This window comes from Anser cygnoides, chromosome Z (assembly GCF_040182565.1).
Source record: "Anser cygnoides isolate HZ-2024a breed goose chromosome Z, Taihu_goose_T2T_genome, whole genome shotgun sequence".
In the NCBI taxonomy this organism is placed as follows: domain Eukaryota; kingdom Metazoa; phylum Chordata; class Aves; order Anseriformes; family Anatidae; genus Anser; species Anser cygnoides.
Genome location: NC_089912.1, coordinates 49,703,275 through 49,729,961, shown reverse-complemented (window position 1 = coordinate 49,729,961; position 26,687 = coordinate 49,703,275). Strand labels below are relative to the sequence as shown.

At 39.2% G+C, this 26,687-nt stretch overlaps 1 protein-coding gene across 5 annotated transcripts in view; it reads right to left on the bottom strand.

Annotated features, from left to right (window-relative positions):
- SLC24A2 (solute carrier family 24 member 2) overlaps positions 1-25,931 on the bottom strand; it is a 145,590-nt gene extending 119,659 nt beyond the window's left edge. For all 5 annotated transcript variants that reach the window (XM_048073538.2, XM_048073534.2, XM_048073536.2 and 2 more), the window contains exons 1-2: positions 25,793-25,931; positions 22,942-24,017 (exon numbers count right to left, since the gene is read on the bottom strand). In XM_048073538.2, the coding sequence (XP_047929495.1) occupies positions 22,942-23,874 (933 nt within the window). In that variant the 5' untranslated portion in view covers positions 23,875-24,017; positions 25,793-25,931. The remainder of the gene's footprint in view (positions 1-22,941; positions 24,018-25,792) is intronic.
- Between the last annotated feature and the right edge of the window lie 756 nt (positions 25,932-26,687).

The following is a 26,687-nucleotide window of genomic DNA, read 5'->3' as shown; positions in this document are numbered from 1 at the left end:
ACTGAGTACAGCTGTCTGCTTCTGCTGGCAGATTACAAAGCTCTTACTGTGATGAACAATGCACCTGTCCTGCTAAGTAATAGCTACCAAAACTTCTCAAAAACCTTTCTATTTGTGTCAATAGCCATTAGAAACTGAGTCTATAATTAAGAAAAAAATCAAAAATGTTGCCTGGTTTTTTTAGACACAATCGCACATAAAATAGAAGTAGCTTTTGTCCTCATTAACCTTGTTTCTTCATAATCCCAAGGACACTTCATACCAGGTTCATGCACCAACAGAAATCACAGATTAAAGGATTTCTATAATGTACGCCACCTCCCCAGAACCAGGCATTAGTGATGCTTAAGGACACCTTGCTTGCTGCTCTCTTGGATCAAATCTTTCCTGGCAGCTCTGGACTACTCAGAGTTTCTCCAGCAAGAGGAAGCCACAGTGCTTTCCTGTGCAACGCAGCCAAACTGAGCTGTAGGATCTTGTTTACTCTGTTAAAAAGTTTTCAATAAACATCCTTTATTTTGCAGCCCCTTAAGAAAAGTTCCCTATTCTAAACTCATTTCATATGAACCTCTCATTTCATATGCATCAGAAGTAGACTTTGTTCTCCTCTGGCTTATGTCATGCTCCTCATGGACATCAGTAAATTAGTTCTTTTGTCTCCTCTCCATATGGCTATTTTTGTGTATGTTTTCTCTAAGGTATTGTAAGTAGGCAGCTGGGACTCTAGGAGACCAACGTTAAAGCAATTCTACATGTAATTTCCTCAGATCTAGTGCTGTACAGATCAAGATTTCTCTTTATGAACAGCTATTTAAGCTGAAATACATCAGGGGGAATTTAATCTGCAAAATCCAAAACATTCTTCTGGGACAAGAGCACCGGTAACATTTAATATGCAGCAAACAAATACACATCGCCCATTCTTACTGAAAAACATAAATCTGTAGTCTGAGGTTACTAACATGAATTTTGGCTGATATATTTAACTATCTTGACTCAGAGACTGTATGTGTGACTCAGTTTAATTTCATTTCCTGATTCCTTTTCATCTGATGAATGAATTATATGTGATAGCTCTTTAATCAATACCTACCAACAGTCACACGACAGACAATGAGAATCTGTATAAAATTAATGGCGTTCTCAGCTTATAGAAAACCAAGAATCCGATATGAAAAAGTCTCCAATAATGACCTGACATATCAACATTTTTCAGTCTCAGGAAAGAGTGTGCATTCCTGAATTGGTCCACAGGAAAATAAATAAATAAATATGCCCATTTACCATTCTAGGTGTTCAGGGTAGCATACAGACCAAAACATCAGTCATCTGGTCAGCCTGGAGGAGAGAAAGCTCAGGGAGACCTCATGATTTTACTTAAGTACCTGACAGGAGGGTGTAACAGGGCCAGGCTTTTCTCTGTGGTGCCCAGGGAAAGGACGGGAAGCAACAGTACAGATTGAAATACCAGGAATTTCTTATTAACCTCAGGACTTTTTGTTTTATTTATTTATTTTCTAGCTGTGAGGATGGTCAGACACTGGAATACTGTGAAGTCTCCCTCCTTTGGAGATACTTGAATCCCATCAGACATACGGTAGATGACCCTGACTGAGGCACAGTCTCAAGACTGGACAATACTCAGGTGCTGTCAGCCTCAGCCACAGCATGACTCTAAATGCAGAGCCTCATTAGAGGTACTTTAATTAAAGCTGCTTGTTTAAGTAAGGTTGATTTTGTTGTCCATACTCAGAGGGGCAATATAAATGATGAAGACCATTTGATACAAAAGAAAGCTAAAGACTGAAATTATAAGTCTTGTCTTTCATGCTTCCAAAATATAACTCAAGTGCCTGACTTTCAGAATTTAAGATCTTGAAGTTCAAAATACTGTTACAAGTGTATGCCTGCACTATTTTTTTATTTTTTTTTTTACTACAGCTGGAAACTAAAATCATAATATTTTGAATAGAGTCTGCCTGATAAAATTACTAATTTATTTGTGTATTTGTGTTTGTATCTGCAACTTTGGCAACCTACTGAAAATCATCCCACATACATCTGGATCTTTGCATCAACTTATTTGTTATACATGATGTACAAGATGATGGGTCTCTGCTGGCATTTATTGCCTTCTGGACTACAGTCTGGATAACTAATTAGCTGCATGGCCAGGTGAAGTAATCATATTTACTTGTTACAAATGGATATAATTAGTAGGGAGGAAATGTGATGCCATATTTTTTCCTAACTACTGTGTACATACACTAATTTTCTGTTACTTCGGTCTTAATCAAAACAACCATACCTCTTTTTCCTCCTCTCTAAAAATGAGATGGTAGAGGAAGTGGGAAACTTATCTGGAGAAAATATTTAAGGTCTTTATTTATCTCCTCTGCTGTTGATGAAGACACATTATCAGGTTTCTCCTCTGTCCTTTGAGTAGGCTCAGCCAGGACACAGACAGACTTCCAAACCCTTCTCGTGCAAGGCTAGGTGCCTGGATTTGCGTTTTACTGCTGATCTTTTCAGCAGAGAAGTTGAACAGGATCTTAAGCCCTATTAGATAAGGATCAAGCAAGCCTGATGAATGTTTTCAGTTTTCAGTTCTTAGCTGAAAGGAAAAGCCACATATGCCTATCAGGATATGTAAAAATTGTTCTGTTCTTTCAATTGTCAGTATCACCATAGAACCAAACACCCTCCAGCATTTTATACCAGCATTGGAAGAGCATACCCTCAGCTAATGAATACCATTTCTTAATAGTCCAGAAACTTTGAGGGAGTGAGGGAGCTTGGATCAAAAAAAAAAAAAAAAAAAAGGAAAAAAATAGTTTAAAAAGGCTTTTTGTATATCTAAGTGAAGTGTCTAAGTATGTTGAATCATGCATTTTTACTCCGTGTTCTGAAAGAAGGTCACCAGATGGCACTATTACACATTGTCTTTCTGATTTCAGTCTCTTAATACACACTAAAAGTTTTTAATCATGGAAGAACTGGTAGTACGGTTGCTGGTGTAGTATTACCTTTATCTGGAGGCAAGTGTGATGAATGGCATATGTGTTTTAGTCTCCCTAACCCTATCAAATTTTTCTAGATGAGTTGTTCTCTGAGAACCAGATGCTCTTTCACAGAATGAAACACACATTACAGAAAAAAAAAAAAAAGAGAGAGAGAAGGGATTGTTCTGCTGTTCTGTTATTTATGGCTCTCTCTGCTCAAGTACTACTGTGCACCTGTAATGGGAACACATCACAGCAGGAATGCACACACATTTGGCTATGCTGATTTCTCTTTTTTGGTAAGTAGAAACCCTCTGCTGTCATTACACACAGAGCAAATGCTCTAGGCATATTGCAAATATGTCCTTTTCTCAGCTTCTGAGAGAGACCCAGCATATCCAAACTGCATCCTGGACCCAATTAAAATGCATCTCTACACCTATCAGCAAATCACTGCATATGTCAAAGGTGGTATTTGAATTTCTCTCTTGACTATCCTCAGCTCTTCTTTTAACAACATGAGCAGAAATATAAACCTCACTTCTCCTAAATGACATAACACTTACAAATGGTCTGAGCTCTTGATGCATATATTTTATAATATCAGACCATCACTCATTTCTGTGGCTACTGATTTGTGATCCATTTATAAGTGAGTCACCATTAATTCCATAAAGTCTTAGAAGAGGAATTTAGAATACTAATTTAGATTTTCTAATGCTTTAAGGCTGTAGTGTTGATTTTTTTTCTCTGTTTACATATGATTTTTTTTGAAACCTTATACAGAGAAATAAAGTCAGCAAACTATCATTTAGCTTTCTACATATCCCTGTACACACATTTTCTGTGAGTTATATTTTGTACTCCAACAAACTCAGAAGTGGTGAAAACAGGAAAATCAGGCCACAAACATTTAAGGATGTGTCAACTGCCACAAGAATCCCCAAATGGATGATTGGAAGTGCCTCCAACAAATCACAACCACTCCTAAATCATAACTGGCATTTACATGAAAGCAGCATTATTAGAAGTTTACTTTATGAAAAATATATCATCGGCATACTGGCTGCACTGGAGATGCTCACTACCTCTTCAAAGAAAAAGATTGGAAAGCATCCGAAAGATGCCTGTTTCTGCTGATAAGGAAGCCTAAGTTTTCAGTATTGCATCTAATCTTACTTTCTGATCTCAATAAAACTATTTTTTCCTTGACTACAGTTTGGAGGCTTCATGCTGCCCTGGATTTACAATGCCCAAGTGGAACTAACTAGAGCCACTAGGAGAGCACTGCCAGCAATCGCCACACAATGCCATCACATGACAAACATTTCTCCTATATTTCTTTTTTTATGTTTTTACATATTTTGCAATGAATAAATTCACCCACTGGACATACAACTTTGTCTGTGCTAGCACCATATTTTGGATGCATACTGAATGAGACAGCAGAATTTTTCCACATTAAATAGTGCTACTTTTACCAAAAATAAAATTCATAAACACAGATATATTCTGCATATATTTCTGCTCACAGAACTGAGCAATTCTGCTCAACTCAGAGCTTCATATTCACCTGATTTAGCTTCATAAACTCAAGTAAGCTGAGGAATTGTGTGCACCCTCAGCAAGTTTGCTGATGACATTGAGATGTGTGGTGCAGTCAACACCCTGGAAGGAAGGGATGCCATCCAGAGGGACCTGGACAGGCTTGAGAGGTGGGCCTGTGTGAACTTCATGAGGTTCAACAAGGCCAAATGCAAGATCCTGTATCTGGGCTGGGGCAATCCCAAGCACAAATACAGTCTGTGCAGAGAATGGATTGAGAGCAGCCCTGAGGAGAAGGATCTGGAGGTACTGGTTGATGCAATGCTCAATATGAGCCAACAATGTGCACTTGCAGCCCAGAAAGCCAACTGTATCCTGTACTTAATCAAAGGAATCATGGCCAGCACCTAAAGGGAAGTGATTCCCCCCTTCTTCTCATGAGACCCCACCTGGAGTCCTGTGTTCAGCTCTGGGGCCTCCAGCACAAGAAGGACATGGACCTGTTAGAATGAGTCCAGACAAGGGCCATAAAGATGATCAAAGATCTGGAGCACTTCTCTTGTGAAGACAGGCTGAGGGAGTTGGGGTTGTTCAGCCTGGAGGCTTGAGGATGACCTTATAGTGGCCTTCCAGTACCTAAAGGGGGACTACAGGAAAGATGGGGGGGGGAACTCTGTCAGGGATTGTAGCGATAGGACAAGGGGGAATGGCTTTAAACTAAAAGAGGGTAGGTTTAGATCACATATGAGGAATAAATTCTTTACCATAAGGGTGGTAGGGGCACTGAAACAAGTTGCCAAGAAAAGTTGTGGACGCCCCATCACTGGAGGTGTTCAAGGCCAGGCTGGATGGGGCTTTGGGCAGCCTGGTCTGGTGGGAGGTGTCCCTGCCCATGGCAGGGGGGTTGGAACTGGGTGGGCTTTAAGGTCCCTTCCAACCCAAACAATTCTGTGATTCTATGATTCTAAGATTCTTATGTTAGGAGCACAGTCCACATCCTACAGTAATAATTCTGTTGGCAGGTCTAGGGAAAACAAAAACAAAACAAAACAAAAATTTCTAGCAGAGTTCTCTTTGCTATATGGGGTAATATAGCTTCCTTCCAATACAGGAAGTCAGCAAGGTACAGGATACTATCAAAAGCAATAAAATCCTGCTTCTCTTTTCACAATGTTCACCGCCAGAAAAAAATCTTAATGCTCATCATTTTCTGCACAGAGAATGCTGTGATTATATAAAGTTCTTCTAGCATTCTGAATCTATCCAACACCCATTAAAACCAATGGTGGTATCAAACTATTGCAAACTGAAAGCCAGCCCCATGCAGTTGGTCAGCTCTGTGCAATGTGCAATCCCTGGATGATGTTTGGAGGTGAAAGAGCACATTTTTCTCCTGCTCTTGGCATCAGGAATTGATTTTCTGTGTGATATTTTACAGGCTGCCAGAATGTGTTTCTTGGCCTATGTCTTGGCAAAGAGTGACACAGCAATCTCTACGGCTGACAGCAGCTGGCAAACCTGACACATCAGAACTTAAACAGTAAAATGTTGGGAAAACAGGTAAGTCACAACTCCTAGCCCATAACCTACTGTTTTCCCTTTTTCTCCCTTTGGGTCAGGGATTTGATGCACAAATTGCAGCCTGCAATGGCCCTAAAAGAGGTGAGAGAGCACCATCTGAGGCTTGGCATTCACTGTTCCTCTGCACCCCACCCCACCCACTTAGAAAGACCATTCATATCTCAGCTGGGTGCTCAGTAAAGGACAGACAGTAAATTTCATGGCAAATGGATGGTGGTATCACAGAATCACAGAATGGTTGAGGTTGGAAGGGACCTCTAGAGATCATCTAGTCCAACCCCCCTGCTCAAGCAGGGTCACCTAGAGTATGTATGGTACAAAATCTATAGTTAGTATGAAACAGCACATGCATAAGAATGAGTTATGGCATCAAATCCTTTATGTAGAAGGAGGAACACTACCTTTTGAAAATACCCATTGACTCATTACTTACTTCCTGTCCTTATGCCTTACTCTTACATCGCCATATTGAAACATGATGACACGACAATCAACATCTTGACAATTCAATAATGGTGTTAAAAAAAAAAAAAAGGCTGGTAGTCAGAACACTGCAACAGGGACAGACAATGCTATACATTTCATGGGGGAAATGCCATTGTTTTCTTGCTACATACAGGTATTGTAACACTGATGATTTTAATGGGTGTTACTAGCAAGGACATTCAGGTGTTTTTTCCAGAAACAAAGATGGCAGGTGTACCATTTTACAAATCTAAGTGAATCTGAGCCATAGAAAATTAAATTATTTTCCCAAATTCAACCATCAAGTCTGAATGAGCCCTGACTGCAATGTGGTTTCCTTTTGTTAAGGGACTATGTGTACACGTGATTTTTCATGGGGCTCTATTCCCTCACTGTACTGTAAAATATTTGAAAACAGCAATTAGCAATTAATTGTAAAGAACAAACTTCCAAAGGCAATGCTAAGCAGACGGAGTAAGGACAATGTAATCTGAATTTTCATAATTAACTACTCATTTTTCTTTTGGAGGCTGGAGTTGCAGAATTTTGCTAGCAAGAATTTCCTTGTTATTTTAGGAGTTGTATACAAGTTAATTAATTCATTGTAAATGTTCAGTCATCTGCATTAAAGGCTAATGCAATGAACCAAACTGTTAATTCAACCAATACTGTAATACTCTGGAAGCTAAAATTACATCTCATCAGATGATCCTGAAAAATCTGCTATGAACCATACAAGTTAACAGTCTCTTGTGGCTGCAGTGCCAGTGACTTTTTCTGTAAGTAAAAGTAAGATTCACTTAATAGCTTATTTGCCACTTGCACTTCTTTGGAACCACATGTGATATCTACGTACTGACCAGAGTATTAAGGGAGCAAATGGAACATTCACAGAACAGATTAACACCTGAACAAGCATTTCATTTTGCTTAGTGGCAGAGAAAAACAAGAATTCTGCATCAAACCTTTCCTGAAGGTAACCCTATGAAAAAGACATCAGGCTGTCACCCTCATCACAAACAGATGCAATTTCAGGTGGTACGAAAGGGAACAACACCATGGTATGTATTCAGGCTATCGCAATAAAATCATAGGAGATGGCTTTTCAGACTTCAGCAACCTACTGCTGTAGGCGATGCTGAAGATTAATTTTGCCTAATTTCAGGTCAGCAGAGAAGTAATCCTAGTAATTAAGATCCAAATCACAGTTTTAAAATGCCCAATACTCTGGACTGATGAAAGAAATAACTTGAGAAGACTATTTATGTAAATCAGGCAGCACAGCTAAGCAGGATGAACCTGAGACCAAGAGCTAGATTCCACAATTGTCTGGTGTCTTGAACTTCTTATCAGCAATTTTGGATGCAGGTCAACTAAATCTGAAAATTAGCCTGCATTTTCATTTTTTGCATACTATCTTTCCATAGGAGGACCAGGTAATTTAGAGGTCCCTCCCAATGTACAACTCACAAAAATTTGCCTCTATGTGTAACAATTAGCTAACTGTAGAGCAGAAAGTTTTTGTTCATTCCAGAAAGTAATTAACTGACTTGACACATATCTAGTCTTCTTTCTAAAAAGATGGGCTTCTAGAAATGATGATGGCCATGGTTGTTTCTAGACCTGAGGTGTCTGAGAAAAGACAACACATAGGCACATCTGAACTGCTGAGAGTGCTTCAGATGCAGAGCCTTGCAAGCCCCAAATTTGACTTTCTGTTCAAACTTTCTGTTCAGATATTAATGTAAAAGAAAAGTTAATCTTTCTTTAATAACATGGATTCATCAAGAAATCACCACAGTATCTGTACATTGGCAACTACTGTTATGAGATTTCATTTTTAAGATTAAGACCTACCACTAGACGGGCATTCACATTAAAACATTATTCAAAAATGTACATATTTGAAGCTAAATATTAATAGTAATTAACTCAGAGTACATAGGATTCAAAATACCATCTAGAGATGAAATACAAAACTGATTTTTCTTTAATATTTTACACCTTTAGCATCATCATAGCAATCTACAATATAAGGCAGAAAAACTGTAAGAAACCCATTCCTCATCCAAGAAACTACATCTAACTGCATCTAGAATTAGAAAGTTAGTTTTCCCATCATTATTCTAGAAAACAAGTGTGTAACTTCTTCTTACGTTGTATACAGAAGATGTGTACATTCACTTTATCAGTTTCAATTATGCATCATTTTAAAGGCAAATCTTTGGGAAATAATGGTTCTTCTTAACAATATTTTATTTCTCAAAATATATCTTCATCTTTCAGAATACCATTTTTGGCTGCTAATAAATATGTGCTTTAAAATTTGCTGTTTAGTGCTGTGTTTTCCTCATGCTTTAAAATAGATGCAGGAGAATGAGATGAAGAAAACAGCTCCAAATCTTAAGGTATTGCCACTTACCAACAAGACTATTATGGGCCCAGCAACGATATAATAATTACTTTGAAATCTATCAATAATCCAAAACCCATTCACATGACTGGACAGAACAGGCTGTGAAACACTGTATGCCCTTTTCCAGTTTAAGTCCAAGGGCATAGAAAGCTGATATAGCCTGTTTTGCTTGCTCTGAGCCTGAAAGACGTTTGTTTGTTAGAGGTGATTTAATATTGAAGGAAAGCAGCTCAGAGGCTTGGAATTATGCAGTGGCACAGAGGGATCGGAGAAGCAGCAAGATCATAATTCTCTGTGTCCTGACTTTTGGGCTTAATTTTACATCCATCAAAATCATCAGCAAAACTTGCCATCAACTTCAAATGTACCTTGTATGCAGTATAGACTTTTCCCTCACAAACAAACAAGCAAAAATCCCCACACTTTGTGATCATAAAGGTCTATACTAACAAGTTTATTCAAGTGTAACTTCACTTTTTGCCATAATATTTCCCTAACGTTTTTGAAGGGAGACAGTAATGTTAACAATAAGAATTCTTCAGCAGGAAATCTATTAGCATTTAAATTTTTGGCAAAAATGGCTGCTATAAAGCTTATTGATGCTTAAAAAACAGCGTGCCATTAAAGAAGTGCCTAATATGTGATATCCAGTTTGTTTGCTAGTTTCCACCAAGCCTCATCACTGCCTTGTTTACCACCTTTCTCTCAGATGCCACATGTTCTGCCTTGCCTCAAGACCATTTTGCATTCAATATGTTGACCATTGTTTTTCTTGTACACAGTAATCCAATCTAGCAAGCAGAATTCCTACAGCTCTCTGTAAAATGTTCTGCAAGGCTTGAAAGTCACAGGTTTCTAAAAAGATTAAATGAAAGAGAGAACCACATCTCAACCCTCAGAGCCAAAGCTAAAGCATAAGTTTGCAATTCTAGCCTGTTACTGGGCCTACTGCTGTTACTCCAAGATAGAGTTTGTATTTCTTTATGTTCATGTGGGAAATCAACATTTTTTTTCTCATAGCCTTTAATGTGAAAGAAGAGGCTGCATGTTTTTGGAGACTAAAAAATATAATCAGTAAAATTACTAATAAATTTGCAATATGTGTTCTCACATATTGGTAATTCCTGAAGTAGTCTGTCTACTTTTCAATTACTTTGCTTTAAAAGATTTGTGCTTTCTGGGTAGATAGTTTAAGTTAACAAAGTAATACTTTAAATTCATGTTCCAACTTACTGCATAATCTTGCTATATACATATAGTGAATTTTAGATATGGTAATTACAGCTGTGGTTATTTCCTGTGGATAAAAAGTGGCCTTTTCTCTGTATGAAATGTCACGTAGTAAAGAATAGTGCCCTCAGCCATTCCCGTGCTAGAATCAAGTCCTGATTACATCACTGGAAAGTAAAAAATCATCTCTCTCCAGTGATGCAAGCCTCCTGTTTTTATCCCTATAGAGGCACAAGATAGCAGGAATTACTAATATGATATATTAAGCTAGAATAAAATTGTTGATAGTTCAGTATGTCACATCTTCAGCCTCAAACAGGAGTGATTTGCTGCTTGGAAGGAGTCCAAATTTAAGGAGAAAATGCAGACATATTTCTATGGACAGCTAGTTTGGGGAAAAGTGAGAAATGTGTTCCTCGGAAATTTTAAATATTTGAGTAAGACTTATGGAAATGGATTACTAGGCAGATGACTGCTGAAAGGATGTAGAAAGCATGCAAAATACCACCCTTCAAATTTGCAATGTATCTCGTTGACCTTTGATATGGTCTACATGGCACTTTTCAGACACATGATTATGTGTGCAAACATGCATGTAAGTGTGTCTGCACATATACACATGCACAGTGGATGGTTCCAGCACAGACTGGGAAAGCAACAATTAAAAGTTTACAAAATCACTTCATTATCACATTTAGAAGTAGGATTGTGTGTGGCAGCAAGTAGTAATTTCATCCTGGAAACTGAGAACAGAAAACAATGGCAAAATTCCTCTAATTTAGTATATAATCATTTTCTGACTAAATTTCAGAGGGATTTTGCTATTGATTTTGAGTGGGAGGAGACTTAGGTATTTTGTCTGTAACTTCTGCAAAGAAACTAACTGTGTGTGTTTCAAAGGTGCATGTGCACCTTTGTGCACCATGTGCTGGAGCGATGGGCTGAGGTCAACTGTATGAAGTTCAAGGCCAAGTGCCGGGTCCTGCACCTGGGGCGCAACAACCCCAAGCAGAGCTACAGGCTGGGAGATGAGTGGCTGGAAAGCTGCCTGGCCGAGAGGGACCTGGGAGTATTGGTTGATAGTCGGCTGAATATGAGCCAGCAGTGTGCTCAGGTGGCCAAGAAGGCCAACAGCATCCTGGCCTGCATAAGAAGCAGTGTGGCCAGCAGGTCTAGGGAAGTGATTGTGCCCCTGTACTCGGCTCTGGTGAGGCCGCACCTCGAGTACTGTGTTCAGTTTTGGGCCCCTTGCTACAGGAAGGACATGGACGTGCTCGAGCGAGTCCAGAGAAGGGCGACCAAGCTGGTGAGGGGTCTGGAGAACAAGTCTTATAAGGAGCGGCTGAGGGAGCTGGGGTTGTTTAGCCTCGAGAAGAGGAGGCTCAGGGGAGACCTCATCGCTCTCTACAGGCTGTAGCGAGGTGGGGGTTGGTCTGTTCTCCTACGTGCCTGGTGACAGGACGAGGGGGAATGGGCAAAAGTTGTGACAGGGGAGTTTTAGGTTGGATGTTAGGAAGTACTTCTTTACCGAAAGGGTTATTAAGCATTGGAATGGGCTGCCCAGGGAGGTGGTGGAGTCACCATCCCTGGAGGTCTTTAAAAGACGTTTAGATGTAGAGCTTAGCGATATGGTTTAGTGGAGTACTTAGTGTTAGGTCGGAGGTTGGACTCGATGATCTTGAGGTCTCTTCCAACCTAGAAATTTGTGATACTGTGATGTGTCAAAAATTCATCCTGAACAGAATTCAATACAGATTCAACGTATGTACAGATAAAACGTATTCAATACAGAGAGTGTTTTCGTAACTATTTGCGTCACTTTGACATTTAAACATCCATCCAAGATGAAGCCTTCCAAAAGGATGTGCCTCCATCCAGAAACATTCTAAATTAATACAAGAGTATAACAGATAAATAAGATGAATATTCAGAATGAAGCAGAAAAAGAGGAATATTTAAATAGCAATAAAATTATATAAAAACAAACATTAGCTGCTATATAGAAAGATGCTTTTAAATTACTTCAGGTGACTGGTTTAAAAATGTGTAAGTAAAAATAATATGAACTATTTCTAACTTTTTTTCCCTACTCATGGACAAAGCAGTTTCTGGAGTTTTGAATTATTTTTTTCCTATTCAAACATATTCTTGTTATAAAATTTTAACTAGGAAATGGCTTGGTGACTGTGCCAGTACCAACCTGGTAGAAACAAAAAGGATTTGATTGGCAATTTGATAAGAGCTTGCACCACAAATTAATTAAATAACAAAATTAACGCTTCATTAATCCCAAAAGAGGTGCTCATCCTCTATCCTTACAAACCCCACAGACTTCATCCTTGTCCCTCTGGCAAAAGCCTATATAAGTGGACAGGTCTCAAACCATGCCCCGGAGGTCATCGAGCACAGGCTGTGACAGCAGACATGCCTCCTTCTTAGTGCTCTATATCCGCTAGAGCAGTTTTACAGCAATGTGAGAGGGTGAAAAGTTAACACTAGCTGGTTACGCAATAAATGTCACTGGTAATACCACTGACTTCAGACTCGACTCCCAACAGTAAGCAGTTAAGAGGTGATAAAGCAGGATTAATCCCTGAGCAAAATTTATGATCTTCAGTGGAGAATGCAGTATGAATACCCTGGTATCTTTATTCTTCCTTGAACAAGAAATAGTTTTGCACCAACCTGTTTTTTCTCCTTAAGCGTAGCACTTCAAAGGGGTGTTAATATAATCACATATACACCTTTAAGCCTGTTCTCACACACTCACCCTAAAATAAACCTTCAATGATATCGAGGATAGTAGAATAGTAATGGAATAATGCAAAGTACAGTAACTGATCAGTAGCTATTCTTTGAGCTGCCCTGATAAAATTGCCTCTGACAGGGACAGGAAGATTGCCCAAAGTGAGCCACTGCTGACAAAGACAGAGAAGTAGTTACACAGCCAGGTAAACCTTCTTAGGAGACAATGTGAGCTCTGAGTCCTTCACCTGCTGTTGAAACAATTACATGAACACCTTAAAACTTTCATTGCCCTCCCAGGTACATGGGGTTCAACCCTACTACCAGTAAGGCAATAGCTGTTTTTCCAAGACTGCATTCTTTCATTTCGTCTTTTCAGATAGGAACACATGTAGACCAAGAAAAAATCACCAGTGACGGCAAATAGTGACTGTACTTCCTCAAAGTAACAGAGATTGTGTATGAAATAATGAAATATGTGGTAATGTACTATGATTTATTTATTTTTTCTGTGAAGTGTAATATTTGCCAAAAGTATCCCCTAATGCTGCTCTAACTAGGATTTTCATTTTGCTAGTAACAATGACCTGCACTTAGCAATACAATTGCAAGCATTTAGCACAGAGAAGTTCACCATAAAAACAAGCTTAACCAAAACTGTCTAGTCTGTCTATTTTCCCAAATAGGAAAATAGAGCACCAAGCCTACAGTTTTGACTTAGGTCCTACTGTACAATGATGTTGCTTTCTGTTAGATACACTACCAACTGATATTTGCTCAGATCTAATGCTAGATCATATAAAGTAATAAATTATTTCTTTAAATTGTCTTGGACATGTATGTGAAATAAATAATCAGCAACTCAGTGAAAGCTTGGATGATTGGAAAAGGACTGACAGTATGCTAATTATATAGAACGGTAAGCATATATCAATGTACATAAAATTATGTACATGATGAATCATATGCCTCTTCCCAGGCACTTTGAATGGCATTTATCTTTTTCCACCATGAGCTACTGAGGAGAGAACTGTGATTTCATACAGTTGTCTAAGCACCCAGTGTGATGGAGACCAGATTATCATCTCAGTATTTTGATAACCAATTCAATAGCAGTTAAAATATTTTGTGTCTGCATTAGAACAATGTAGAATCAAGAGTTCTGTAAGAAGAGGTCTAAGCTAAGCATTACTAATTTTGTCCTGACAAAGGAGGCTAGCAATTTCAAAGGGAAGAATTAAATGAGACCAGCTCTCACCTTGGGACACATAACAGCTGATCTGTGCACAATGAATTTATGACAATTATCTGATTTTGCTTTATCTTCCCATTTTAGGTTCTAAAAAGCTGCCAGTCCCAAGAAAGAATTTGAATCTCAAGATTCTGCTGCATAGCTTAATGGATGCAGACATAAAGTTAAACAATAAAAAGCAATACTTAAATAAGAACTGACTCAAATGCAATGGAATAAGGCTAGTCTAGGTTAAGGAAACACTGCTCTTTATTCTACAGAATTACTAACACCACACTAGTGCACAGTTTGCAGTTTAGGCAAAACACAGTAGATGACTGGGGAGAAATTTAAGTCTTATTCCTTACATTAAATTTTCTTTTATAAATAACAACAAAGGTCTCTAAATAGATGAGAGATGCTTTAATTAATTGTTACAGCTATTGCAGCTGTAACTTTCATACTCATCTCTAACACATCCTCCCATCTGTGATATACAAATGTACATCTGTATATCTCTTGTATAAAACACTGCCGATATGCATTGGGCTTGAATAGTCTTAAAGTGTAAGCTTTCAGACTTCCTTTGTCTGCTCTCCTGACTAAAATTAGATTTTGGATTTCTGAAAAGACTGTGGAAAGCTTTTTTGAAGTTGTTCAGGTTTTGAATTTTGAAACAACAGTACTCTATTGATTACTGTTTATCAGAAAGCACTCACTGTGCTTTTTACTTTTTTTTGCTTGTACCAAAGAGGTAATCATTTAGTAAAGGTCCGAATCCCACATTGCCTTACACCATCTTCATAAAATATTCAAATGTCCAACCTGAAGTAACAGAGAACAGGAACCCAGGCTGTTCACTTTTGGTTTAATGCTGTCAAAAGCTTTCTGCACAGAAGGTCCTTAATTTTTATGGTTAAGCCTGGCTTTTAACAAACACCAGACAAGCAGGACACATAACTTACTTTTAAGAACCCACCTGATCATTACTCTTCTCTACTTCCACATCATTTTTGTTATGGGGCTTTCTTCAAGACAAACATACTATGTATCATACAGTCACAAATTCAGATTAGTTATAATCTTATTCTACTGTTACAGAAGCAAAATGCTTCAGTTCTTGGAAGCAATTTCAGAAAGAGAAAGAACTCAAAAAGGTGTTGTTCTCATAAATTTACGGTTAGTACTGGAATACTAAGTCATGCTAAAAAATGCAACAGAAACTCAGAATATTAGCAGCACAGAAGCACTTCATCAATTTTTGGCATCACCTAATTTTTTGGCACCCGGGCCACATACTACTGACTACCTAGGGAGTATTACCATTCAGAAGAGCTAAGACCACTCTAAAGTGTGTTGTGCCCAAAAACTCACCCTATGTTGGCAACCTCAGTCTTGCAACAACTACTGCCCTTGAGGCACTTTCCACCTCACATAGTTTAGAAAAGACAGGAACCCCCTCTAAAAAGATGGTGCTCAATATTACTTTTTCATAGAATCATCTAGGTTGGAAAAGACCTTCAAGATCATCAAGTCCAAACACCATCCTGACCTACCAAGTCCCATGTGTAAACAATATCCCTCAGAGACACATCCACAGGTCTCTTAAATACCTCCAGGGATGGGGACTTGACCACTTCCCTATGCAGCCCGATCCAATGCTTGACCATGCTCTCTGTGAATAAAGTCTTTCTAATACCCAATATAAGGTGCTGATCTCTTCTCTCTGATAACCAGTGATAGGACTCAATGGCATGAATCTGCATCAGGGCAAGTTCATATTGGATACTAGGAAAAACTTCTTCACCAAGAGGGTGGTCGGCCACTGAAGCAGGCTCCCCAGGGAAGAGGCCACAGCACCAAGCTTGCCAGAGTTCAAGAAGTGTTCAGACAGTGCTCTTAGATGTATGATTTAATTTTTTGGTGGTCATGTGCAGAGCCTGGAGTTGGACTCATTGATCCTTGTATGTCCCTTCCAACTCTAGGTATTCAATGATTCTATGAATCTAAACCTCCCTGGGCACAACTTGAGACCATTTCCTCCTGTCTTAGCACTTGTCACTGGAGAAAAGGGACCATCACCCTCCTTGCTGCAGCCTCCTTTCAGGTAGTTGGAGAGAGTGGTGAAGTCTCCCCTCAGACTTCTCTTCTCCAGACTAAACAACCCCTCTGCTGCTGCTTGTAAGTCTTGTTTTCTACTCTCTTCTCCAGCTTCGTTGCTCTTCTTTGCATGTGCTTGAGCAACTCAATACCCTTCTTGTAGTGAGAGGCCCCAAACCAAACACTACGTTTGAGGTAAATTCTCACCAGGGCTACATACAAGGAGACAATCACTTTCCTAGTCCTGCTGGTCACACTGTTTCTGATGCAGGCCAGGAAGACATAGGCCTTCATGGTTACCTGGACACACTGGTTAAAATAGGGCCAGAAAAAGTAGGAAAGTCAGATGTGCCTAGCCACCCAACTTTTACACAATGAGCAGAGCACTCACTACATAAGGTGAGTAGTGAACAGGGGAGATCTGCACATAATTGAATAAAAGTTGAGCACTCTCGCCACCAGAGCCTGAAGAGTTTGTAAAAAAAAAAAAAAATTCCAAATTTAAAGCTTTAAATCTTAGCCTGGGAGGTAAATCTGGAGAACCAACTCAGGCAAAATAAGTAGAGGAATGTGGGTAATATGGAAAAGCAGTACCATGGTGCTCCATCTGGGTCTGATATTTCTGAGCAAGCCCAGAAGCAAACCTACAGCATCAGAATATCTTTGTTGAAAAGTGAAGCTCCTTCAGAGTTTAAATATGATAAAGAATGCAGACATTTTGAGGACCAGTATTCTGATATTGGGGTTGAAATTCCACCTACAGTCTCCCACATCCTCTTGAGGATCTGGACCAAAGTAATCAAGACTGAGATGACAGAAGAAAAAGCACTTATATGCTTCCCAGACTTTGAGAGAGCATTTTTTTTTCTTTTATTACACTTTCTAGCACAGAGGAGTCAATCACATCTGGAGTTCTAAAAGACTGCATAGTGAAAATTTGTCAACACAGCTGGTTTTATGCAGCCTCTAAGAAGTATTGCCTGAGTTCTTTTTAATTACACATGCTTTTTATTTTAAACTGTATTGATAGATATGTTTTCCCCTTGCTTTTAAAGATGGCAGGATTTTACTCTTCCTTTTCCTAGCTTAATCAACAAAGGTTGCTTAGTCAATCTTAATGGATGGCCATAATTTAAGAGCATTTAATCTGTTTGGCATTTCCATGCTGTCATTTTCTGCTCTTTACCAGGACAAATACATACAAAACCAAGAAATTCAAATGGTGGAAATCACTGTAATCATTGATTTGTCCTCAATAAATTACTGAGAGGTGTTAAAATAAACTGAAAATTGTATCAGTTTCACTGTAGTAATGGTTGCATATATAATGTGTAAGGCTTTAGGTATGTTAGTAATAACCCTAATTTGCATCAACAGCTCTAATGCTCAAGGCAAATTAAATAACAGTTACTGCTAGTGGACTAACATTAAAGTACCACAGAAGTAACTCGAAAGTTTTTACGATAAGAAATAACAAATAAAATATAGTACAAAAATAGGCTTTTATCAAAACAAAACATGTACAAGAACTGTGATGATGTACATGTTCTAAATAAGTACATTTCACAATTCATCCATCCTTTATATATAAGAATGAAAGATCCAGATACTCATAGCTCTATATTCACATATGTGCTTGCAGGAGCAGACCAACTGAGAAATGTCTATAGAATAAAACTCCAAACTTTCTATGAAATACGAAACACCACTTTAAAAAAAAAAAAAAGTATTTTGTTGCTGGTTAGAGAAGAAAGGGTATTCTATAGATAGAGCTGCAGCTACCAGGTCTGTGGATTCAGCAAGAAGCCCTGAAAAAGAACTGTTCAGCAGTTCAAAACAACTACAATGAACTCAGACCTTTTGCAAATTCCAGCTTTTCGTTCATGCACACATGTGGCACTAATAAAGCCAGCAAGTAGAGAACTACCTAAAAATAGTGCTAACAGTCTTTCCTTTAGAATGCAAATACTGCCATTAAATACAATGTCGCAACACTTGGGATAGGTATGGATTTTAAAATAACACACACAAGCTATTCAGGTTTCTTAAGATAACAAAATTGGCAATAAAATAATGTCAAACTATGTCTTGTTGGTAAAAATATCTTGTTTTCTGAATGCAGTCTTCTGTAAATGTAAAATAAAATAAAATAAAAAAAAGCATAACTGGCTTGTATATACCATAAGTTATTTATTTAAACAGTAATCTCAGTGAAACAGATGTCGTTGCACAATATCCTTGTTCCACTCTCATTCTGTTCTCCTAGCTGCCAAACAGAACTGTTTTGAGCTATTTACTGAGTGATCAGATTCAAGTATTTTTGTGATGATCTCCATGCTACCTTAAAGGAAAAAGTACTTAAAAAATGAAACCTCACATAATGTTTTATTGTGATTTAATTTACTCAACATGCTTTTGCCATTAGAGACTACCAAAACAAGACTGAGGCCTTTACCAGAAAGTCAGAAAAAGCCTTATTTTTAACTACTTAACTTTGTACTTCAGTTCTCTCAGTTTTCTTCTTCCTGTCCCTCATACAGTTTCAACATTCTGTTTTTAAACACCTTCACACATCTGAGGAGGACATAGAATTAACACCAAAGTTTCCTTCCCAGACCCCAAAATTCATCCGTTCTTGTAGCTCAGGTTGGAAGGGACTTTTGGAGGGCATAGTATAATATAGATTGGAACAGACTTTTGGAGTATCTGGTGGTGGGATTGCACCACCTATTGTAGGGCAAGTTCAGGTCAGTCCACAGAGCTCAGTGACACTTGTCAAGGATCCACATTGGACTGCATGTACTACCCTATGTTGTAGAACTTGGCTGTCTGTTTTTTATCCTGGCCTTTCATAGTATCTTGCTTCTTCATCTTTCCTCCTTCTTCATCTTTCCTCCTTCCTTTTTCCACCCTTGTCACATTGATCTCTGGAATTCATTAGTATCAAACTGCTATTAGACTTCCTTAGGAGTGGGATAGGGCAGGAGATTACCCACAGTTCAAACAAAACCATGCAGCAAGACCAAACCAACTATAAATGCAAAAAACCAACCAACCAACCAAATGTACTCTGATCTCATTAGTGTCATCAAACTGTTGCCAAAAATCCAGTTACCAGCTTTTTCTCAACTTGTACTCTTTTAAGAATCTAAACAGTACTTTGATTTGTACTTTTGATTGAAAGCTTGTGCAGGAAAATAGTGAGCACAATGAAATGCACATTGAGCATTCAATATGCATTCACATTTGTACAAGTAACTGATGCACAAAATGAAATAACTTTAGAAAAAGTAGGCAAGTTTGAATACATGCCCAATTTAAGAAAAAACAAACAAACAAAAAAAACAAAAAACAAAAACAACCTTTAATTCTCAAATATGGGAGAGAAAGGAATCTAAAAAACATTTAGAGATATATATGCATTCTGGCAAGCCCGTGAATACATATACAACACATGATGGCTAAGATGAGAAATCATTTCTTATCTAAGACCTTTTCTCATGGAAAATATTTTGCTGACAATGTGAATTTTTCTTCAACCTTTCAAGAAATAATATAATAAAAGTACTGAAATTAATATCAAAATGCATTTTAATATCCCCAAAGGTTTTTCACCTGCTCAGATTTTTGCTCTTCAATACTAGTTTGCCAGTGAGCCACCTAACCCTTCAACTCTCCAGCATTATGTTGCCTTATTTAGACCTCTCAACTTTGTTGAGCTGCTTTCAGATTACAACACAAGATCTTAAAGATAAATACGGCAGTAATGTTTTTAGCAGACCACTTGCCTCTTTAGCAACAGCAGAATCAATAATGGATAGGCAAAAGTAGCACGGGTTAGACAAAAGAACAGAATTTTCTATATACTCTTGAAATTAAGTTCTTTCAAGGCAACCTAACCCACAGATTCCAGATCTGCCTAGCAAATCTCTGTCCTAACATGGTGTAAAAATGTGAAAATGTTTCTGTTAGTAACAATTGAGACTGGAAAGTTTGCATTTGAAATACTAATTTGATTATACACAATTTGATTCTGCATTGATATAGCACATTCCTGATGACTGAGAGCAATCTAGGTTAACACTGCAGAAAACACAGTCCAAAAGCCAAGACTATCACTTCTGCAGTGGTTCTAATTCCCACTAGTTACGAAATAGGACACGTTGCATTCACTACTAGGCTCCAAATCTCAAACTACAGAAATGTTTTATTCTTTGCTTTAGGCAACAACTTTAAAGCTGAACATCCTACGCATTTCATCATAACATTTTTGTGTTTGTTTGTTTTTCAGAATACAGAGCTTTAGGGAGATTCTTTCCAAAGAACATCATCTGTGACATCCTTGCTATCAGAATATTAGTTCATTCATCCTACTAAATTCTGTTCAACTGATACTCATTCATAATAAGTTATAATTCAGAATGTTAGCCAAGTATTCAAAAATATGTCTTTACAGTATGGCTTATTAAAAGAAATACATAGTCTGATACCTTCAGAAGCTATTTTTCAGCAGGAGGCAGAAAATACATGTTAGGTAAATTGTAATAAAATTAGAGCAACTCTTTCACCCCCCTCTACTACTCAGTGATTTACAAATACATGATTTTAGTATTTTAATTAACTTGAGATCAACTCATGAAAGATATCTTCATGGAACACAAGACACAAGTCTTGAGTTTTTAACAAAAGTATACAGTTTTCAGATTTTCCATCCCTAGCTGATTGTGCACCTGTAACAGGAATATGTGCACCTATAACAGGAATAAACTCTAAGTAATTAACATATCAAACAATAAATGAGTTTTCCAAAAGTGAATGGACTTGACTTTTTTAAAGTCAAAGTACTTAAAGCATTTATTCAATGTGAAAATATCCTATATTCAATTTGACTTACAAATACTTTATTCTTCTGTTCATTTGAAAAAATTGAATGCTTACCATAGTATGTAGCTATCCTACTCAGCTCCATAGCCTAGACAGCCCAACAGAGTTGATTTGCATATTGACTGTTAAGATCAGTTATAAATTCACATGTCCTGCAAATCCAGTTGCTGTACAGATGATAGTAGATTAATTGATTACTGTTGTTTCATAAACCATTGTCTCTTCCTATTATTACACATATTTAGCGCAAAATGTGGAAGTACTTACAACACTCCATGAAATAACGCATTAATCAGCACCCAACTAATGCAGTTCAAGAAGCATTTCATTCATTAGGGCAAATAGTTTGTTGGTGTTCACTCTTCATTTTCTTTCAAAATCCCAGTTACACACTTTGAGAAAGATAAAGATGAGCATGCTGATTTTCAAAGAAGAATGGGACAAAAAGGAAGTTATGAAAGTAGAAGAAAGTATACCAAATGTGTGTCAAATTTGGTTAGAAACTTTTTTTTAAATTATTATTATTATTTTTAAAGGGAGAGAGAGGAAATTTTATGTCTTTGTTTTGATGTTTTTTTTCAGTGGTTTCAGTCCTAACACAGAAAGCACCTGTCTGTACTGTTAAAATATCAATACCTGTCTTCAAAGTTCTGCATATAGGCAGAATCATCAGTATTCTGTAACTCACAGGCAGGTAGCCTCTCTCTTGTGTTATAGGAACTCAGTCTCTCTGTCCTTTTGTTTATATGTCTGTATGCTTATGCCACCAGATTGTCGCTTCTGAAGCATTGATACAGGGATGTTAAAAGATAGAAACCAGAGTGAACTGTTCCCTGATACTCTGAGCAATTACCAGATTAAACAAAACAAAACAAAACAAACAAACAAAAACACTTACCTGATGAATAACCCTATTGTCATATAAAACAAGGCATTTTGATTTCAGGATTAAACATTCAATTAACAGTGTCTGCAAACACAAGTATTTATGGGTTCCACTTCAAGTGTCCTTTAAATATAGCCTCTTTTAAGAAGGGATCTGTTTAAGAGACAGTAACTGCTGAAGACCCACTGAGCCCCACTGCGCACAAATTCCCTTCTTTACTCATGGCCAAGTACGGGGCCAAAAATTAGTTTGCTTAGTTGCAAATACTATGAAAGGAAAACCATCCCAATTAAACAGCTGACTCTGCCATTATGATCACTGTTTTTCCAGAGATATTTTTTCACATAATTGCCACTAATTACAAATGGAAGTTAGTATTTTATATCAACATCGGTAGATTAAAAAAAATAACTTTATATATTGCTCCAAGTGCGTTTGCTTTTTTGAGAAAGAAAGTGCATTAACAGCCTTTAAAAAGCCAGATTTAGTCCTGAGATACACCACAGCTATTGCTACTGCCGAATCCAAAAGCTTAGGGAAAACAAAAACTGTTTTATCTCGGACCTCATCAATGTGGCAAAATGCTGAATATAGGTTTATGTCTTTTTGCTGGCGTTTCGTATTGCCCTGTGTGCAACTCAGATCACTCTGAAGTTAAAAGCTATTGATTTACTAGAAAGCTACCTCATGTTTTATATTTTCGATCTTATTGGACTGATTAAACAAAAAGACCTTTTAGCAAAGCACAGAACTCCTTATATTGCTTATTGTACTGTATTTGGGTACTTTACAACAAGGAAGGACTCAGCATTTATAAAAGCACTATTACATATATGCTCATTAAAAATTGACCAACCTTTCCTTCAGCATCTGCTGCTGTAACCTTCTCAACCTTGTTCCTGTTTAAAAATTTTTTCACCAGTTCTTCTACTTGAACGTTGAACTTCATGAAAGTCACATAGCAAAAATATGCTGTCAGGAGGGTTAAGCTTTCCCACCACATGATTAAGTTATCCAGAAAAAAGATGATTAGCAAGATCAAGTCAACAATGTAAAACGACACATCTCGAAAGAGTGGCCACCAAGTAAGGTTCAAGATCTCTCTAGAAAATAAAGCACACATTCCAATAACAAACAGGATATTGAACACGGCAGATCCCACTATTGTCCCAATGCCAACATTGCTGTGGGATATAAACACTCCTATTAAAGAAGTGAAGAGTTCTGGGGCTGAGCCACCAGCAGCCATAAAGGTTGCCCCTGCCACATCATCAGATATACTCAGCTTTTCAGTGATGACAGTCAAGGAAGGAACGAAGAACTCATCACAGACTATGGCTAAGGCTATGAACATATAAATCATTCCAATCACATGGAGGATCACTGCACCCTTTCTTCTTTCTTCAAGAGAGAATAGGTCCTCCGGGTACTCTCCCTTGGCATGATCTGTTGCATTGCCATGCTCAGCTTCATATTTCATGGAAGTAGGTGGATCTGGAGCACCGTCTTCATTCTGTTCCTTGAAATCCAACAGAGTTCTTTGGTGACCATGCACCTGCTTTTGGCTATCTAGGCTGCTGGCCAACACCTTGCTATACAGTTCCGTCTTGAAAAAGGCACTAATTGAAAGAGAGAAAGTACTAATGGCCACTACACTCACAAGAAGCCCTATTATTCTTATCAGTCTTAGTTTTTTCCTAACGTTCTGGTGCCGTTTGCAACCAAACAGTGGTTCCTTCAAACACCACTCCTCCAAGACACTAACAACAGTTTTTTTGCAATGAGCCATTCTGTGTTCTTTGTGAGATGCTCAGGGAATCAGATGGAGTGTTTCTTCATACTTTTCTCCAGCTTTGAAGGTAAAGGTGTTTTAAAGGTTCTCCCACCATCAAGTATTTTTATTCTTCATAGGAAGTATTTTCTTCATTCATGCTAAAAAGGACAAGCAGGTATCATTAACATTAGTAAAACAGCATGCAGTTAGAAGCTTCTAAAAAGTAATTTACAGACTTGGTTAAATTTAGAATTTAAAGCAGAATGTTACTGGCTGTAACATAATACCCTGGCTCATCCCATCAGACACAGCAACAGCATGTTTGTTTCAGCAGCAACCTGGTGGATAGAAGTCTATCAATACTCAGATCACTTTATGCCTCTCAAAAGCCACTGCTCAGCATTAGGTCCCGGTTGATGACAAAAAGTCCTAGTGGAAAGTAAAAACTGTCCCCAGATGTTGTGTGAAAAAATGAAAAAACTGCTATTCTACCAGCTACAACAAAGATTATCACCTTCTGTAATTACTTTCTACTATGACCATGTAACATTCAAATCCCAAATGCAAGGGCAGTAATGTAAGAAAAAGCAATCAAAGTGTTACAAGCATCTCATCAGACCTCTATGCACCTCTGAGGCAGTATTAACTGAAATGTTATGTGTGCATAGAGCCAGTCATTGATGTGCGGGTAAGACACTAAACTGTTGGAACAGGATCAAAATGAAGATCTAACACATCCGCAGCTTCTTTAATTCCCCCTGCAAAATCTACCCAAGTTTACAGAAGGAATTCAATTTCCTTAGATCAGACCTAGAACACTAGCTCGGACTAGCTAACACAAATTTTTCATTCAACTCTGTTTTAGTTTTGATTTATGCCACATATTCTGTTACAAAAGTAGGAAGTTACAAAGAATACTCCCGTGGTTAAGTATCTTTTAACAGCGCCCGTCTTACAGATCGTGTTACAGAAAATACTTTAAGTTTACACAATATTTGACCCTGAAATTTTGAGAATGAAACTGTGGGAGGACTACTCATGTACACCAGAGCTATTAGCATGACATTACTTCTAATACAGGAAAAAACTGATGCATGGTAACAGGTGCCTTGATTACTTAATTTGAAAAATATAATGCAGAAATTAGTTATACATGCATTATGCATAGTAAGTTGCATTTCTTAGGATGCAAAATATAAAATAATTTATAAATAAAATTGATTATCAGTAGTATGTATTATTCTGCAAAAATACTTTGTTACACCACTTATTCAAGGCATTTGCAGTAAAAGCTGAATACTGAAGAATATACAAGATACTGATTTTGTATTCTGAGATAGAGAATTGCAACTATTATACACAGTTACCTACACAAAAGTTACTCAGTCACGTGCAGCTTTTCCTGTTTTTTTTTTTACGCACAGCTCCCATGCTAAGATGTCATAGAGACATACTCCATCTGCAAGGCGCTGCACCGCAGCTTAGACAGTTTTATTTTCCACCTGAGAGTTAATGCTCACGAGCCTGCCGTAAAAACACCGAACAGGGTGGGCAGCGCACCGTTGGCGGCGGAGGGGCCGACCCCCCGGCATCCCGATAAATCACGACAGGGGGCAGCTCGCCCCGGAGGGCGCACGGCGGCTCCCAGCCGCGGGGCTCCCCGCGCCCCCTGCCCTGCCGCAGCGCCTCGCCTCACTTAACCCAACTTCGCACCGCTCCGCGACCCAAAAACTTTTCTCCTCCCCAAAGCGGGGAGCCTGCCTAGCCCGGGAAGCATCCCCCCAAGGGCTCCAGTGCCGGCGAGCAGCGGCGCTGCCCCTCCCGTCCCCTCGGCGGCCGAGCATCACTCCCGGGGACGCCCGTCCGGGGAGCGGGGACCCCGCGCCCCCCGCAGCCGCAGCCCCGGCCCCGGCCCGAGCACGGCGGCGCTCACCCCAAGGTGCGCTGCGCTCCGCACCGCCACCAGCCCCGGCTCCGTCTCGGGCATCGGCGGCCCCTCGCCGCGCTGTCTGCGGCGGGCGGCGGCCGCGGTACCCGCCCCGCCCCGCCCCGCACCGCCCCGCACAGGCGGGGCAGGCAGCGGACCGCCCCCGCCCCGGGATGCTGGGGGTGTCTGGGTGCCCCCCCGCGACCCCCGGCCGGGGGCAGTTTGGGGTGGCGGCAGGGGAAGGGTGGGGAGGGCGCCTTGCGCCCCCGCGGCTGGGTTAGGCGGAGGCGAATAACGCTGAGCCTTAAGGAGAGGGGTGGGTTTATAAAGGCAGCGTCTCCTCATCAGCGCGCCCCTTGTTCCCAATGTTGTCCGGAGGGAGGTCAGGAAACGAGGGAAAAGCACGCTGCATTTTGGTCCTGGTGCTGAGGAAGGAGACGTGTCCACTGGTAGTTAGTAATCGTTGGTGATGTACTCGGGGACAGAAATGTCCTTAAACTGCATTTCAAAGTTGGCTCAGAGGAAAACAAAGAGGCACCGAACACCCAAGAAAACAGGGGAAGTTTGGATACAGAACTTTCCTTTCTGTTTTGGCCCTCATCTCATCAGCCATATCCCCCATAAATTGTGGTTTGCTAATTGATTCAAGATTCAAATACAGTGGAAGTGCTGCAATGCCTCTGTATCACAGCCGGTTCCTGGTGCTATGTGCTGTAGATCCACTAGGGTGTAGAGGTGCTGCTCTGCTGAAATACCATCTGCACTCTGACTTTATGCCTTTGTTGCAAGAAGTTGCACAGAGACCTGCAGGCACCCTGGAGTAATCTAATGGAGGCAGGTCAGCACTGCAGGAAGATGTTCACTGAGCCAGGGGAGCCAGGAAAGACCTTCATGTGCAAAT